General features: G+C 48.8%; 1 protein-coding gene across 6 annotated transcripts in view; it reads right to left on the minus strand.

Moving 5' to 3' along the window:
* LOC137521841 (chloride channel protein ClC-Kb-like) overlaps positions 1 to 17,865 on the minus strand; it is a 104,485-nt gene that overhangs the window by 36,355 nt on the left and 50,265 nt on the right. For all 6 annotated transcript variants that reach the window (XM_068241636.1, XM_068241637.1, XM_068241639.1 and 3 more), the window contains 4 exons: positions 4,679 to 4,785; positions 3,368 to 3,496; positions 2,050 to 2,178; positions 1,694 to 1,833 (listed from right to left, as the gene is read on the minus strand). In XM_068241636.1, coding sequence (XP_068097737.1) covers positions 1,694 to 1,833; positions 2,050 to 2,178; positions 3,368 to 3,496; positions 4,679 to 4,784 — 504 coding nt within the window. In that variant the 5' untranslated portion in view covers position 4,785. The remainder of the gene's footprint in view (positions 1 to 1,693; positions 1,834 to 2,049; positions 2,179 to 3,367; positions 3,497 to 4,678; positions 4,786 to 17,865) is intronic.

Raw genomic sequence — 17,865 nt, forward strand, 5'->3', positions numbered from 1 at the left:
GCCCCCTGCGCCTGCGCAGTACCCTCCTGAGTCCTGATGACGTCGGCCGGACCACGTGACCCGCATGGTGGAGCGCAGAAGACACCGACCCGGAACCCGACCTGGCGAGGTCAGATACTGCAGCGGCGAAAACCGGGAGCCTCTGGAGCTGCGGTGAGGGCGCAGGACAGCTGCCACGGGCTGGAGGAAGCCCCAGGTAAGTGTATCTTTGTTTTTTTATTTTGCTTGGACACTCCCTTTAAAGCAGCAGGGATAACCATACTATCCCAGGATAAAAAAACAACCACATATAAAAGTAGATAAATACTTGTTCTACCTACCGTGTTTCCCCTAAAATAAGACCTACCCCGAAAATAAGACCTAGGCTGGGACGCTTTGTGTATGGGGAGGTGTGTGGTCTCTTACCGCACCTCCCTTGTGGCTGCGACCCCCTCCGTTCCAAGTAATTTCTTCGATGTCAGCGGCTGCGGCATATTATTCAAGCTGTGAGGGCGCCCTTTGACCCTCACGCTGACGCTACACGCAATACGCTAGGTTGGCTCTGCGCTGGCGCTCCCCTTTTGTAATAATCAATGTGCGCCTGGGACGCATCAGCCAACCGCACATAATTATGACAGGAAGGGAGCGTCAGCGCAGAGCCGACTTAGCGTACTGCATGCAGCGTCGGCGTGAGAGTCAAAGGCCGCCCTTACAGCTTGAATACTATGCCACCGCCGCCATCCCCAGAGAAATTACTTGGAACGGAGGGGGACGCAGCCACAATGGAGTTGCGGGAATAGCCTCCCCATACACATAGCGTCTAGCCCCTCCCCCCCTTGCCCCCGAAAATAAGCCCTAGCACATATTTCTCCCCGCAAAAGAATATAAGGCAGTACCTTATATTCGGGGAAAGACGGTACATAACACATGTATGTACTGTCCATGTTTTAATTTCAGTGCATTTTATATAGAAAAAAAGAGAAAACTGTTCCAGACATTTTCCATCTTTACTGCCTCTGACTGAAGCCAATCCTGATGTAATTTCCTCCCTTAGGGCTCATTTCCACTTAGTGTGCTTCTGTGCGCTTTTTATCAGCACGTCAATGTTACAGATTGATACATGTTGTTGAAAAGCGGACAGAAGTGGACAGAACGCACAGATAGAAACGAGGCCTTACTCTTTTTTCTCCTAGAAACTGAACTGTCATATCTAGCTTGTTTTGTAAACACATGTGATCACAGCCTAGATCCTATTTCAGGAGCTTCTCCTTTCTCAGCTTTGTGTCACACTGAACTGCCCTTAGCCAATTAGTGAGGAGCAGCAATGTTGGAGGAGGGATAACAAGCTTCCTCTCCCCAACAATGTACCAAAATAGAAGCAGGCTATCTACGCGTGGCTTGTCTAAAGTGATGCCGGTCTTTGGGGATGCCACGCCATGTAGTAGGGAGAGTTAGCTGTCCAAGACGACTCCCGGAGGTATCAGAGTCGCCACAGGAACGCTGGTGAGGTAAGTTCGTGATAAGATCTCAGCAGACCTACAATAGAATATCTTATCCGATGCCACCATTGGCCCTTGTACTGCTCCATGCCATACATGGAAAAGGGAAACAGTCTGATTGTAAATCAGTATGCAAATCCCAGCATGCCATGGCACAGGAATCCACATACACTGAGGCCACCATTGTCATAACTGTTGTACAACGCTCTACTCACCACTTTGCCGAGAAATATGGGGCTGCCAGCAGACAGGGTGCAGGTCAGGCCCACCACCTTGGCTCCGAAGTTCTTTATGGTCAGGTACTCATGCAGGATGACACCAGTGAGGATGGTCTTCAGTTCGGGGATTCCAGATCCTGAAAACACAGGTGGTTTTATTACTAGTGGGGGGTTGATGACAGAATAAGAGGAATGACAACCATGCGGGTTACTACTCTCCCCAGTGTCTATCTTCTTCCATAATAGCCCCAGCCTGGCTCTCCGGGACAGCCAAACTTCCATGCTACGATGACCACTACCGGCACGTCACGCCGTGCTCTGTCTTGTGGATACCCTGGCGGAAGGAGTCTTACCCCCTGAGTGTGGAGTGATGCTCTGGGCGAATCCGGTGGAGAAGGAGACCAGGGCAATGGGGTAGACGATCCAGGAGAGATATTGGAGCAGCAAGTTTCCTCTCAACTCATGCTGGAGCCATCGGTGAGCTGGTGGTCAATGAGAGAAGAGTCACGAGGCAGTACAGATCCCTCATACAACAAGTAATAGTGGGGGGACGAGATGTGTGTCCTCAACATTGTGCCCTCCCACCCTCCTCACCATATGGATCCTTCCCATGATTGCACTTGTATACCCACCACCTGCATATCTTGAGCTCTTCTGGCCTTTTTAGAATGGTCACTTTACTGGTTTTCAACTATGGGATATGTCCTATAGTGGAAATTTATGGGTGGTCACTACTTCCTCCATGTGAAGACTACCTTCCTACCTACCTATGTGTAGCCTCCCGTGACTAGCAATCCCCCTCCCCCACCAGTTATGTAACACATCCGTGGCCAGCAGCCCTCCCTTCCATAGGCAGCTCCAAGTTTGTGGCCTTCTATTTCCACTTGTAAATTGACCTATCATGAGTAAGTAGTGGTCCTCCTCTTCAGTGTTACATCCCATGTGGGCAGCTGCTCCCCTAGGTTGTGGCCAATTGGTAGGCTCTCCATCCTCTTGCCAGGGTCAATGGTTTCCAACCCAATGTTTTCTCCTCCCAACCACCCTCTTCTCCTCACCCCATTCCTACCAGTCTCCACTCAACCATTCTAAGCACCTCCTCCCAGTAGCCCCCCATCCCTATTCCTAGCAGTTCCCTCCTCCATCACCTCAAGCATCTTCTCCCAGCAGTTCTCTTCTCTTCCCAACCTCAAACACACACACACACACACACACACACACACACACACACACACACACACACACACACACACACACACTTACCAGTCTCCTCTCAACCACTCCAAACACCCCCCCTCCCAGTAGCCCTCCTCCTTTCACTCCCCCAAACCCTTAACACCCATACCCATAGCAGTCTCCCCTCAACCACACCAAGCATCTCCTCCCAGTACCCCTTCCTCACCTCACCATTTCCCTTCCAACACCCCCAGTCCAACACCCCAGTCTCCCCTCAACCACACCAAGCATATCCTCCCAGTACCCCTTCCCCTCACCTCTCCCCTTCCAACACCCCAGCACCCCAGTCTCCCCTCAACCACACCAAGCATCTTGTCCCAGTACTCTCCTTGCCCGTTTCAACACCCCCAGCACCCCTCTTGCTCCCACTCCCCAGCAGACCTCCATCCGCCCAGCGGCAGAGCAGTCCTTTTCCAGCATACAAGCAGACATTCTTACCATTCAGCATTTTGGAGACGGTGAAGTCCATGGTGAAGCTGATGAGAGCCATGATGACCCCCAGAGCAAAGAGGAAGTACCAGTCGTCGCCCACACGGAAGAGGATCCCCTTCACTGCTGTCAGGCCGGCTGCAGGAACACCGGGGGCGGGGGGAGACATCACAACAGATGATAGCCACAATGGATTTAATGCATCTCTATTACAAATTACACTTACAGTCCAATCTCCAGCAACCTTAATATTAAAGAAAATTTGTGCCTACATTTGAGTTTACAAAAATGAACATCAAATTCTATTGCTGGCCTGGATAAATCGTTACATAGCCAGACACAATGCTGGGCCCTCAGTAGTGAAGGTCGATATATAATTGGGATCGCTTCTTTTTAAAGTAAAGGGCAAAACACTCTCAGTCCTTTAACAGGTGATCTACCACACCCAATATTGAATACTTATTTTGTTTAAAAGGACAATAGTGATCCATTAAGATACCACAACACAATCCTGATACAATCAAATATTCCCGGTTTAGCAGCAGGGCTGTTTGTATCTACGAGCCAGTTGGTGGGATTGTGACAGTTGCATCTAGTTGGTTTGGATGCCATTCTTTGTATTCATTACTGTGCAGATCTGGTTCTCGTTGCTGGTTGGGCCAATTAGAATATTTTTATATATACAGAGGCCTGATGAAGGGCACAAATTGCCCGAAACACACATGTGTCGATGCCATCTGAAACAAAAACTGCTCAATACGTCAAGCGAGATTATAGAGTCTGTCAGTCTCATGGAAGTCCTTTTGTTGACATGCTTTTTTGCTTTTTCATGAAGATTGGTTTCACGGATTAAAAGAGAAAAAAAGTTTTATGGAAACGCTATTTTTGTATTTTTTAATAAAGATTGTATCTAATTTTGTACTGCAGGATTGTGTTGTGGTACCTAACCTCAGTAGTGGAGAGCGCCACAGCTATCACATGCTGTGCCACACCTGTGGACCTGGAGTGGATAAATCATTACATTAGACATAATGCCAGGCCCTCAGTAGTGCGGGGCCCACACCTATCACATGATATTCCACGGCTGTGGGCCTGAAGTGGATAAATCATTACACCAGACATAATGCCAGGCCCTCAGTAGTGCGGGGCCCACACCTATCACACGATGTGCCACACCTGTGGACCTGGAGTGGATAAATCATTACATTAGACATAATGCAGGGCCCTCAGTAGTGCGGGGCCCACACCTATCACATGATATTCCACGGCTGTGGGCCTGAAGTGGTGGATCGTGGCGATCAGAACATCTCTGCTCCTCACCTTTCATCAGACGCCGGGTTTTGGGCCACGGTCTGAAGACATCTTTCTGCACCAACATCCGCTCGTCTTCTCCGTGCTCAATCGCCATTGCGTGCGCTGCGGCCATCCTGCGGAGAGAGACAGAGCCATTGCACATGCCACATGTATAGAGTCATGTGATAAAGTACAGGCCACATGTAGGGTCATGTGATAAAGTGCATGCCACATGTATAGAGTCATGTGATAAAGTACAGGCCACATGTATAGAGTCATGTGATAAAGGGCAAGCCACATGCATAGAGTCATGTGATAAAGTACACGCCACATACATAGAGTCATGTGATAAAGTGCACTCCACATGCATAGAGTCATGTGATAAAGTGCACGCCACATGCATAGTGTCATGTGATACAAAGCACTCCACATGCATAGGGTTATGTGAAAAAGTGCACGTCACATGTATAGAGTCATGTGATAAAGTGCACGCCACATGCATAGTGTCATGTGATAAAGTGCATGCATCATGCATCGAGTCATGTGATTAATTACACGCCACATGTATGTTACACGTGAAAGAGGGGGCTGCACATGTAATGGGAGCGGGCTGCTTTACATGAATGTTACACATGGAAGAGGGGGCAGCCTCTCCGTATCAGAAGGCGGCTGGGTGAAAAGTTCCCCCTTCCCCAGCGCTGGTCCCCCTGCAGCTGCAGAGGTTACTCCCGCCTTATAGTTACACCTTTGAGATACATCTCACTAATATAATAAATGGGACAGTTTGGATGTTTGGATGTTAGTTACCCGATCACGCAAAAATGGCTGAACGGATTTGAATGAAATTTGGCACACACATAGTACATTACCTGGAATAAAGTATAGGATACTTTTTATTCCCATAACCAAAAAGTGGGCGGAAACAAATACAAATTTCACTGGGAAAATATAAACTGCAGCCATTCTTACACTGTTAATGGTAGGGTTCTCAAACTTTGCACAATTGGTCACTGGGTGACTGGGATTAATATTCAGAAAAGTGGGTGGAGCCTACAAAAGCCAATCAAAATTCACCTATTGATTTTCAAGGGGAATATTTAATTGCTGCCATTCTTGCACTGTTAATGGCACAAGCCTCCAACCGGGTACAGCTGGTCATTGGGTTCAAATTCAGAAAAGGGGGTGGAGCCACCGCCAATCAGACTTGTTCCATTTCTCCAAGTACCCTCCAGGTCCTTCAGCCAAAGACCGCAAAGCTCACAAACTAGGTCATTGAGTAATTGTGTGTTAGGGGTAGAAAAAGTGGATTGAGCCAAATCCATACTCGGGCAACGGCGGGCCATCACCTAGTACCAAAATAATGCTAAGAAACCCTGCTGCAACTTACAGGATTGTATAGAGAGTGTCATTCCACATAACAGCCAGCAGGGGGAGACGTGACACTACTTCCTGAAGTTTACAGCCCTCCCTCAGTCATCTTCTCTGTGTGTATATGTATATATAAATATAGGCCATGTGTCACAGGAGAATGACTATGTGATTGGGTAAATAGTCAAGAGGGGAGGGGGGTCTCTTTTATGACTCATTTCTGGGATAAAAGTCAAAGACTTAGAGGTCTGTGCAACAAATACCAATATAAAATGACTGTAGATTGAGAGTACTAAGAACTCATGCACACAAGAAAAACTCAGCAAATGCAATGTGCAAATTGTGATAGTAAAATATTGGTATACTTTTACTACAGCTATACCTAACCCTCGTCTCACACAGAACATTCCCTCTACCTATGCCTAACCCGGGGCCAGTTCTAGACTCTTTGCTGCCTGAAGCTATACATTGTTAGGAGGGGAGCCACTTCTTGCGCCCTCTAATTGTTGCCCCTGTGGTGAACATTTTTGCAACTTTACAAGATTTTGCAGCCAATTGCAAAAATGTAAAGGTATGAATATCAGAAAGTGCAGCCTATGCATTGACTTAAAGTAAACCAGAGACACTACTGCGCAGGTGCAAAACGCTCCAGGTAATGTAAGCTCGGCAGGGGCGCGTGCGTGGCACAGCCTCGCATGCACAGAAGACCTCGACTGGCAGCAACTGACCGGATTACCAGCAGTCGTAGCACCAGAACAGAGGGGCCGAGGAGAATGGTGAGGGACTCATTGCTACTCAAAGGGATGGAGAAAGCCCCGGGTAGGTATAAATTAAGCCTAGTGTATCATCTCTGGTACACTTTAAAGGAATACTGTAGGGGGGGGGTTCGGGGGAAAATGAGTTGAACTTACCCATCGCTTCTAATGGTCTGGGCCTGCGCAATATGCTCCTGGTGACATCAGCGGGAGCGAGGACATGGCAACGCAGGCACAGTGGTTTTCTGACTTTAAAATCTGAAATTCTAGAAGTGAACCGGAGGCGGGGCCGGAGCATCGGTGAGTGGCTGTGCGGGCACAGGATGTCTGTGGGGGACCATTACAAGCCACAGGTAAGTTCAACTCTTTTTCCTCCTTCCCCCCTACAGTACTCCTTTAAGCTATTATTATCAGAAAATGCAACCCAACTCAACCCTATTCTCACACTGAACCCTCCTCTGCTGGGGAACTAATAACCCCCCCCCCCCCTGGAGGGAAGTAAACCCCCCTCCCCCTTGGTGGGCAACTAATAACCCATGGGGATGGGGATATACTGTATTTTTTGGACTACAAGACTCGATTTTTCTCCCCCAAAAGTGGGAGGGAAACTGCATCTTATAGTCCAAATGCAGGGAGTTCCTGACTTGTAAACGCCTGCCAATACCAACCTCCAACCCGTCGCAATGTCGGGGACTCCCTGTACTGTGCCATGCAGAGGAGGAAACGGGGACAAAGGGAGGACACATGGGGGACATAAAGGAGGACACAAAGAGGACAGAGGCAGACACATGGAGGACAGAGAAGGACACAGGGAGACACAAGAGGTACAAGGGGGCATGAGGTACAAAGGGGGCATAATCCACAAGAGGCCCCTTCACCGTGGATGCATCAGGTTTAGTTGATATTTTTTCTGCTGGTGTTTGTCCTCTAAATCTGGGTGCGTCTTATAATCAGGAGCTTCTTATAGACTGAAAAATACGGTAGTTTAGAGCATAAAAGGATTTGAAATGGGGCCCAAAGGCAAGATAGCAGGTTTTGCCCACCTCAGCAGTGGATGGTCACCTGGCTTTTTTTAGTAAGATTTGGTGGGGATAGCATCCACCAGGCCCCTAGACTCTCTCCAGGCCCTAGGCAACTGCCTAGTTTTGTCTATGAATGATCTGGTTCTTGAATGATCTGGTTCTGGTTTAGAGATGGGGATAAAGTTTAGAGAAGGAAGGATGGGGCGATCTAGTCCCGTAAGAATTACAGGCAGAAGTGATAATAGTTCATAGTGCAGCAGGCAGGGGACGCTGCACAGCGGTAGGCTGGAATGACCTCCGTCAAGGTGACAAGAGACTCTATTGGCTGGTGTGTTGTGTCTGTGTGTCCAGAATCCAGTCTTATCTGTGCTCTGCAATTATCTGACAGATGCATTCCACACACAGAGCTCTCTGTTCTTCTATTAATACCCCTCTCCGATAACACGGGACCACCCCCACCCACTATCATTATTATCCTTTATTTATCCAGCAGTGCTGCCGCTACCTAACAGGGAGAAGGAAGAAGGAATACTACACACAAAATGGACAGTCATGGTTCTGGGGGGGGGGGGGGGCTCCAGGAAACGGAGCTGACAGTCTAAATGTTTTGCACATCACATAACGCCAGTGTTTATATGAGGCCCTGATGCATTCACATTTCACAAGGCCCAGTTGACAAAATCCCCAAGCGTTGGAGACATATTTCTCTAATGTATATGTCAGCTCAACTCATTTATCATATGTGAGCCAAGCTTTAAAGGGATACTGTAGGGGGGTCGGGGGAAAATGAGTTGAACTTACCCGTGGCTTGTTGTAATGGTCCCCCGCAGGCATCCTGTGCCCGCACAGCCCCTCCCCGATGCTCTGGCCCCGCCTCTGGTTCACTTCTAGAATTTCAGACTTTAAAGTCTGAAAACCACTGCGCCTGCGTTGCCGTGTCCTCACTCCCGCTGATGTCACCAGGAGTGTACTGCGCAGACACAGACCATACTGGGCCTGCGCAGTACACTCCTGGTGACATCAGCAAGAGTGAGGACACGGCAACGCAGGCGCAGTGGTTTTCAGACTTTAAAGTGTGAAATTCCAGAAGTGAACCGGAGGTGGGGCCGGAGCATCGGTGAGTGGCTGCACGGGCACAGGATGTCTGCGGGGGACCATTAGAAGCCCCGGGTAAGTTCAACTCATTTTCCCCCGACCCCCCTACAGTATCCCTTTAAAAAGGAACTATATTGAAAATAATGTAATTAATAATACTGATTTTTTTTTTCCTTACAATCTTCATTTATGAATTATTTAGTTATTGTTTGCTTATTGTATAATCTCGAAGCAGGTCATAAACGCACCATATGCCGGTCGTGTAGCGCATGGGTAATTTGGGGTGCCGGCAATCATGGGACCTCGAATTAGTTATCCCTTTGAGTTGCTGCGACTCGTAGGGGGAATAGTATTTAAAGAGAAACCGTAACCAAGAATTGAACTGCACCCCAATCAGTAGCTGATACCCCCTTTTACATGAGAAAGCTTTGCCTTTTCACAAACCGATCATAAGGGGGTCTGTATTGTGAAGAAACACCTCCCACAGTGTGATGTCATCCCCTCACAGCACTGGGGTACTAACCTCACACTGTGGGAGCCTTGTTGCATTGTGGGAAATAACAGCTGTTTCCAACTTCCAAAATTGCAAGCAGCATCTCCTTCCACTGACATCGCCTGCCAGCAGTAAAAATGTCACCATGTGCTAAATGTCCGAATGTAAATCAGGGAGAGGAAAGCTTTTACAATGGGCAAACACTGACTAAATCATTCATACATAATTATTGTAAAAATTAAGCACTTCTTTTTAAATTACATTATTTTCACTGGAGTTCCTGTTTAACGTTGCTGGGAATTTCAGCTGCAGCAGGCGGAGCCGTCAATCGGTTCACCCTGTTCCCAGCTCACTGGCGATGTACTAATAACTAATACATTTGCTAAAATCTTTCCTCTCCCTGATTCACCATTTGTTATACGGGATTTCTCTCCCAATATGCACCTGACTACGGAGCTTCCTGTAGGCATAATCATGTGACCACAGCCTCAAAGTCTATTCAGATTTCAAATCCCTAAAATAAATGAACGTATAAATCTGGCTTTCTGTTCTGCTAAAGCACACAGATTGATTTACAGACACAGATTTACAGTAATAGAAGAATTACGGTCTTAATTCTCATATGAGAAATGTGGAGTAACTCCGCACTGTTGTCACCGCAGATAATTCCAAAACTTCTCACAGAATATTCTGAGCTGAAATTCGTTGATCTGCCTTTATCTGATAGATGAGAGCTGCTTAACTAGACATAATACTGGATCAGTATAATTATATATGATGACATGTAATGCCTTGTGTCTCTCATGCCTCCCATTTTTTCTGCGGTGTTTATTTCTAGGCTGGTTATATCCTCAGACGTAGTCAGGCCCGGATTTACATCACGGGAGCCTATAGGCATGGATGTCCTGGCACCCTAGACTTCGCCCTCAACGAACTGCACTGCAAATGTGCTCGATGTCCCAGCTGTCACTTCTCCCTTGCTTCCCTTGGCTGTCATAAGTGGCTACAGATGTCCCTTAGTATTAGGTAGCCAGAGGGACCCTCAGTATTAAGTTGCATAGGGAAGGAGGGAGGAAGGCACTTTAGAAACAGAGTGAGCCACCTTCCTATCATCAGGCGCCTGTAGGCACGTGCCTACAGTGCCTTATGGTAAATCCGGCCCTGGACGTAGTAGTTAATAAAGATAGTGGTGAACTCTGATTCAGAGAGAGACCACAAGGGGAATACCCAAAGTCCTCCAGGAGAGTCCCTGCTGCCACTAGCAGAATCACCACCAGCAAAAGATCTACCAAGAGAAGCACTACCAGCTGAAGATCCAGCTTCAAAAATTGCACTGACAGAGGCCGCACCACCAAAAGCTCCACCCATACAGGCTCCACCAGGAAAGGCTTCACAAACAGATGCTCCATCCATAGAGACTTCACCCATAGAGACCACCAGTGGTGGTTTCATCCGTATAGACTCTACCAGCAGAAGCTCCATCCATAGAGACTCCACCAGCAGAGGCTCCGTCTATAGAGACTCCACCAGCAGAGGCTCCATGCATAGAGACTCCACCAGCAGAGGCTCCATCCATAAAGACCACTAGCAAAGGCTCCACCCTCAGAATCTCCCTCCATAGACGCTCCACTAGCAGAGTCTCCCTCCATAGAAGCTCCACCAGCAAAGGCTCTATCCATAAAGAATCTACCAACTGAGGCTCCACACAGAGACCACCTGCGGAGGCTCCATCTATAGAACCAACCAGCAGAGGCTATATCCATAGAGGACCCACCACCAAAAGCACCATCTATTTATAGAGATTCTACCAGCACAGGCTTCATTCATAAAGACTCTACAAAAAGAGGTCCCATTCATAGAGGATCTACCAGAAGAGGCTTCATCCATTTAGGTCCTTCTAGGAGAGGCTCCATCCATAGAGGCTCCACCAGCTAAGGCTTTACCCAAAGAGACCACCAGCAGAGGCTCCACCCATAGAAACCACCAGCAGGAGCTCCACCAGAAGAGGCTCGATCCATAGAAACTCCATCCATAGAGACTCCAGCAGCAGAGGCCCCATCCATACAGACTCCACCAGCAGAGGTTCCATCCATAGAGGATCCACCAGCAGAGGTTCCATCCATAGAGAATCCACCAGCAGAGGCCCCAACCATAGAGAATCCACCAGCAGAGGCCCCAACCATAGAGGCCTCGCTAGCAGGTTTTTAATAGTACAACAAGGATCTATGTATATTTTACAGTCTTTAACATTTTGGGCTGGCTGAGAGAGGAGAAAAGCCCTAATGTTAGAGATAATAGTCTCTGTCAAATCTACCACTGATAAAATCACAATATTCTGAGGCAACTCTACCACCACTAGGGACAGTTTACACAGGCTGGGAGAATAGAGACATTCATCTTCCTCCTCTCCCCACTATTGTATCCCTGACAAGTCTGGGAATTTGTAGTTGTCACTTATTCATTATCATCCAGCAGGATACAGGAGAGTGATAATGGCCACAATGAACAATTCTTCAGTTTCTAATTTCCCATTAATTATATTGCTAGTTACTGAGTGTGCAGGTCCTGAATGCAGAGGACGGATCCCGAGGATCTGTGGGAATTCGTGACAAAACCTTCCTAATTTTACATTTACTTTAGTTTTGAAAAGTAAGTCTTAATAATCAGATTAGACAACAATATTGTGTCTGTTCCAGTGACATGACCTGTGTTCTCAGGAGCCATTCCAGACAGAGGACACTAAATACCAAACATGCTGCTCCTGTACTCCTCCCCTCTCCATAGCACAGTACATGCTGCTCCTCTCCATAGCACAGTACATGCTGCTCCTCTTGATAGTACAGTACATGCTGCCTTCTCCTCACCCCATAGTACAATGCATGCTGCTCCCCACCTCCCCTCTCCATAACACAGTACATGCTGCTCCTCTGACCTCTCTATAGTACAATACATGCTGCTCCTCTCCCCACCCCATAATACAGTACATGCTCCTCTCCCCTCTCCATAGTACAGTACATGCTGCTCCTCTCCCCTCCCCATAGTACAGAACATGCTGCTCCTCTCCCCTCTCCATAGTACAGTACATGCTGCTCCTCTGACCTCTTTATAGTAGACAAGACAAGACAAATAACATTTATATTGCGCTTTTCTCCTTGCGGACTCAAAGCACCAGAGCAGAGCAGCAACCACTAGGGCGCGCTCTATTGGCAGTAGCAGTGTAAGGGAGACTTGCCAAAGGTCTCCTACTGAATTAGTGCTGGCTTACTGAACAGGCAGAGCCGAGATTCGAACCCTGGTCTCCTGTGTCAGAGGCAGAGCCCTTAACCATTACACCTTCAGCCAGTACAGTACATGCTGCTCCTCTCCCCTCTCCATAGTACAGTACATGCTGCTCCTCTCTCCATAGTACAGTACATGCTGCTCCTCTCTCCATAGTACAGTACATGCTGCTCCTCTTCATAGTACAGTACATGCTGCTCCTCTCCTCTCTCCATAGTACAGTACATGCTGCTCCTCTCCCCTCTCCATAGTACAGTACATGCTGCTCCTCTGACCTCTCCATAGTACACAACATGCTGCTCCTCTCCCCTCTCCATAGTACAGTACATGCTGCTCCTCTCCTCTCTCCATAGTACAGTACATGCTGCTCCTCTTCATAGTACAGTACATGCTGCTCCTCTCCTCTCTCCATAGTACAGTACATGCTGCTCCTCTCCCTCCCCATAGTACAGTACATGCTGCTCCTCTCCCTCCCCATAGTACAGAACATGCTGCTCCTCTCCCCTCTCCATAGTACAGTACATGCTGCTCCTCTCCTCTCTCCATAGTACAGAACATGCTGCTCCTCTCCCTCCCCATAGTACAGAACATGCTGCTCCTCTCCTCTCTCCATAGTACAGTACATGCTGCTCCTCTCCCTCCCCATAGTACAGTACATGCTGCTCCTCTCCCTCCCCATAGTACAGAACATGCTGCTCCTCTCCCCTCTCCATAGTACAGTACATGCTGCTCCTCTCCTCTCTCCATAGTACAGTACATGCTGCTCCTCTGACCTCTTTATAGTACACAACATGCTGCTCCTCTCCCCTCTCCATAGTACAGAACATGCTGCGCCTCTCCTCTCTCCATAGTACAGTACATGCTCCTCTCCCCACTCCATAGTACAGAACATGCTGCTCCTCTCCCTCCCCATAGTACAGAACATGCTGCTCCTCTCCCCTCTCCATAGTACAGTACATGCTGCTCCTCTCCCCTTTCCATAGTACAGTACATGCTGCTCCTCCCCTCTCCATAGTACAGTACATGCTGCTCCTCTCCCCTCTCCATAGTACAGTACATGCTGCTCCTCTCCCCTTTCCATAGTACAGTACATGCTGCTCCTCTCTCCATAGTACAGTACATGCTGCTCCTCCCCTCTCCATAGTACAGTACATGCTGCTCCTCCCCTCTCCATAGTGCAGTACATGCTGCTCCTCTCCCCTCCCCATAGTACAGAACATGCTGCTCCTCTCCCCTCTCCATAGTACAGTACATGCTGCTCCTCCCCTCTCCATAGTACAGTACATGCTGCTCCTCTCCCCTCTCCATAGTACAGTACATGCTGCTCCTCCCCTCTCCATAGTACAGTACATGCTGCTCCTCTCCCCTCTCCATAGTACAGTACATGCTGCTCCTCTCCCCTTTCCATAGTACAGTACATGCTGCTCCTCTCTCCATAGTACAGTACATGCTGCTCCTCCCCTCTCCATAGTACAGTACATGCTGCTCCTCTCTCCATAGTACAGTACATGTTGCTCCTCTCCCCTCTCCATAGTACAGTACATGCTGCTCCTCTCTCCATAGTACAGTACATGTTGCTCCTCTCCCCTCTCCATAGTACAGTACATGTTGCTCCTCTCCCCTCTCCATAGTACAGTACATGCTGCTCCTCTCTCCATAGTACAGTACATGCTGCTCCTCTCCCCTCTCCATAGTACAGTACATGCTGCTCCTCTCTCCATAGTACAGTACATGCTGCTCCTCTCCCCTTTCCATAGTACAGTACATGCTGCTCCTCTCTCCATAGTACAGTACATGCTGCTCCTCCCCTCTCCATAGTACAGTACATGCTGCTCCTCTCTCCATAGTACAGTACATGCTGCTCCTCCCCTCTCCATAGTACAGTACATGCTGCTCCTCTCTCCATAGTACAGTACATGTTGCTCCTCTCCCCTCTCCATAGTACAGTACATGTTGCTCCTCTCCCCTCTCCATAGTACAGTACATGCTGCTCCTCTCTCCATAGTACAGTACATGTTGCTCCTCTCCCCTCTCCATAGTACAGTACATGCTGCTCCTCTCCCCTCTCCATAGTACAGAACATGCTGCTCCTCTCCCCTCTCCATAGTACAGAACATGCTGCTCCTCTCCCCTCTCCATAGTACAGTACATGCTGCTCCTCCCCTCTCCATAGTAAAGTACATGCTGCTCCTCTGCCCTCTCCATAGTACAGTACATGCTGCTCCTCTCTCCATAGTACAGTACATGTTGCTCCTCTCCCCTCTCCATAGTACAGTACATGCTGCTCCTCTCCCCTCTCCATAGTACAGTACATGCTGCTCCTCTCCCCTCTCCATAGTACAGTACATGCTGCTCCTCTCCCCTTTCCATAGTACAGTACATGCTGCTCCTCTCTCCATAGTACAGTACATGCTGCTCCTCCCCCTCTCCATAGTACAGTACATGCTGCTCCTCTCTCCATAGTACAGTACATGTTGCTCCTCTCCCCTCTCCATAGTACAGTACATGCTGCTCCTCTCTCCATAGTACAGTACATGTTGCTCCTCTCCCCTCTCCATAGTACAGTACATGTTGCTCCTCTCCCCTCTCCATAGTACAGTACATGCTGCTCCTCTCTCCATAGTACAGTACATGCTGCTCCTCTCCCCTCTCCATAGTACAGTACATGCTGTTCCTCTCTCCATAGTACAGTACATGCTGCTCCTCTCCCCTTTCCATAGTACAGTACATGCTGCTCCTCTCTCCATAGTACAGTACATGCTGCTCCTCCCCTCTCCATAGTACAGTACATGCTGCTCCTCCCCTCTCCATAGTACAGTACATGCTGCTCCTCTCTCCATAGTACAGTACATGTTGCTCCTCTCCCCTCTCCATAGTACAGTACATGTTGCTCCTCTCCCCTCTCCATAGTACAGTACATGCTGCTCCTCTCTCCATAGTACAGTACATGTTGCTCCTCTCCCCTCTCCATAGTACAGTACATGCTGCTCCTCTCCCCTCTCCATAGTACAGAACATGCTGCTCCTCTCCCCTCTCCATAGTACAGAACATGCTGCTCCTCTCCCCTCTCCATAGTACAGTACATGCTGCTCCTCCCCTCTCCATAGTAAAGTACATGCTGCTCCTCTGCCCTCTCCATAGTACAGTACATGCTGCTCCTCTCTCCATAGTACAGTACATGTTGCTCCTCTCCCCTCTCCATAGTACAGTACATGCTGCTCCTCTCCCCTCTCCATAGTACAGTACATGCTGCTCCTCTCCCCTCTCCATAGTACAGTACATGCTGCTCCTCTCCCCTCTCCATAGTACAGTACATGTTGGCTTGAAGAGAAAACAGCGGTAGTGCACATCCGGCTAAAACGTAGCATTTATTCCAAACTTGGTAAAAACTGTTTCAAGGCAATACACAAATGGAGAGAGGTACAGGCAGAGAGCAGGTCAACAGCCGTTTCGCGCCTATGTAGCGTGGCGCATCATCAGGACAATTGGCCCCATACAACATACCCCTTTATATATCCTCCATCTTACCTGTTATGGTGGGCGGGTGATGGCCGCGGCTGTACAGCTTCCGCTGTCTGTAACGCACGCCACATAGGTAATATGCACCAAGTTCCCCCATTAGCTACTTCCGGATTACGACTGCCGTCATATCCGGGCTATAGCCAAAGTGCACAGAGGCTGACGTCGCGTCGTGGAACGCAGACGTCGCATATATTACATCATGGAACAGCACAATATACGTGTCCATTAAATAGTACAGTACATGTTGCTCCTCTCCCCTCTCTATAGTACAGTACATGCTGCTCCTCTCTCCATAGTACAGTACATGCTGCTCCTCTCCCCTCTCCATAGTACAGTACATGCTGCTCCTCTCCCCTCTCCATAGTACAGTACATGCTGCTCCTCTCCCCTCTCCCTTCTCCATAGTACAGTACATGCTGCTCCTCTCCCCTCTCCATAGTACAGTACATGCTGCTCCTCTCCCCTCTCCATAGTACAGTACATGCTGCTCCTCTCCCCTCTCCATAGTACAGTACATGCTGCTCCTCTCCCCTCTCCATAGTACAGTACATGCTGCTCCTCTCCCCTCTCCCTTCTCCATAGTACAGTACATGCTGCTCCTCTCCCCTCTCCATAGTACAGTACATGCTGCTCCTCTCCCCTCTCCATAGTACAGTACATGCTGCTCCTCTCCCCTCTCCATAGTACAGTACATGCTGCTCCTCTCCTCTCTCCATAGTACAGTACATGCTGCTCCTCTCCCCTCTCCATAGTACAGTACATGCTGCTCCTCTCCCCTCTCCATAGTACAGTACATGCTGCTCCTCTCCTCTCTCCATAGTACAGTACATGCTGCTCCTCTCCTCTCTCCATAGTACAGTACATGCTGCTCCTCTCCTCTCTCCATAGTACAGTACATGCTGCTCCTCTCCTCTCTCCATAGTACAGAACATGCTGCTCCTCTCCCCTCTCCATAGTACAGTACATGCTGCTCCTCTCCTCTCTCCATAGTACAGTACATGCTGCTCCTCCCCTCTCCATAGTACAGTACATGCTGCAGCTCTCCATAGTACAGTACATGCTGCTCCTCTCCCTCCCCATAGTACAGTACATGCTGCTCCTCTCCTCTCTCCATAGTACAGTACATGCTGCTCCTCTCCTCTCTCCATAGTACAGTACATGCTGCTCCTCTCCTCTCTCCATAGTACAGTACATGCTGCTCCTCTCCCCTCTCCATAGTACAGCACATCCTGCTCCTCCCCTCTCCATAGTACAGTACATGCTGCTCCTCTCTCCATAGTACAGTACATGCTGCTCCTCCCCTCTCCATAGTACAGTACATGCTGCTCCTCTCCCCTCTCCATAGTACAGTACATGCTGCTCCTCTCCTCTCTCCATAGTACAGTACATGCTGCTCCTCTCCCCTCTCCATAGTACAGTACATGCTGCTCCTCTCCCTCCCCATAGTACAGTACATGCTGCTCCTCTCCTCTCTCCATAGTACAGTACATGCTGCTCCTCTCTCCATAGTACAGTACATGCTGCTCCTCCCCTCTCCATAGTACAGTACATGCTGCTCCTCTCCCCTCTCCATAGTACAGTACATGCTGCTCCTCTCCCCTCTCCATAGTACAGAACATGCTGCTCCTCTCCCCTCTCCATAGTACAGTACATGCTGCTCCTCTCCCCTCTCCATAGCAC

Source organism: Hyperolius riggenbachi, chromosome 6, assembly GCF_040937935.1.
Source record: "Hyperolius riggenbachi isolate aHypRig1 chromosome 6, aHypRig1.pri, whole genome shotgun sequence".
Taxonomy (NCBI): Eukaryota; Metazoa; Chordata; class Amphibia; order Anura; family Hyperoliidae; genus Hyperolius; species Hyperolius riggenbachi.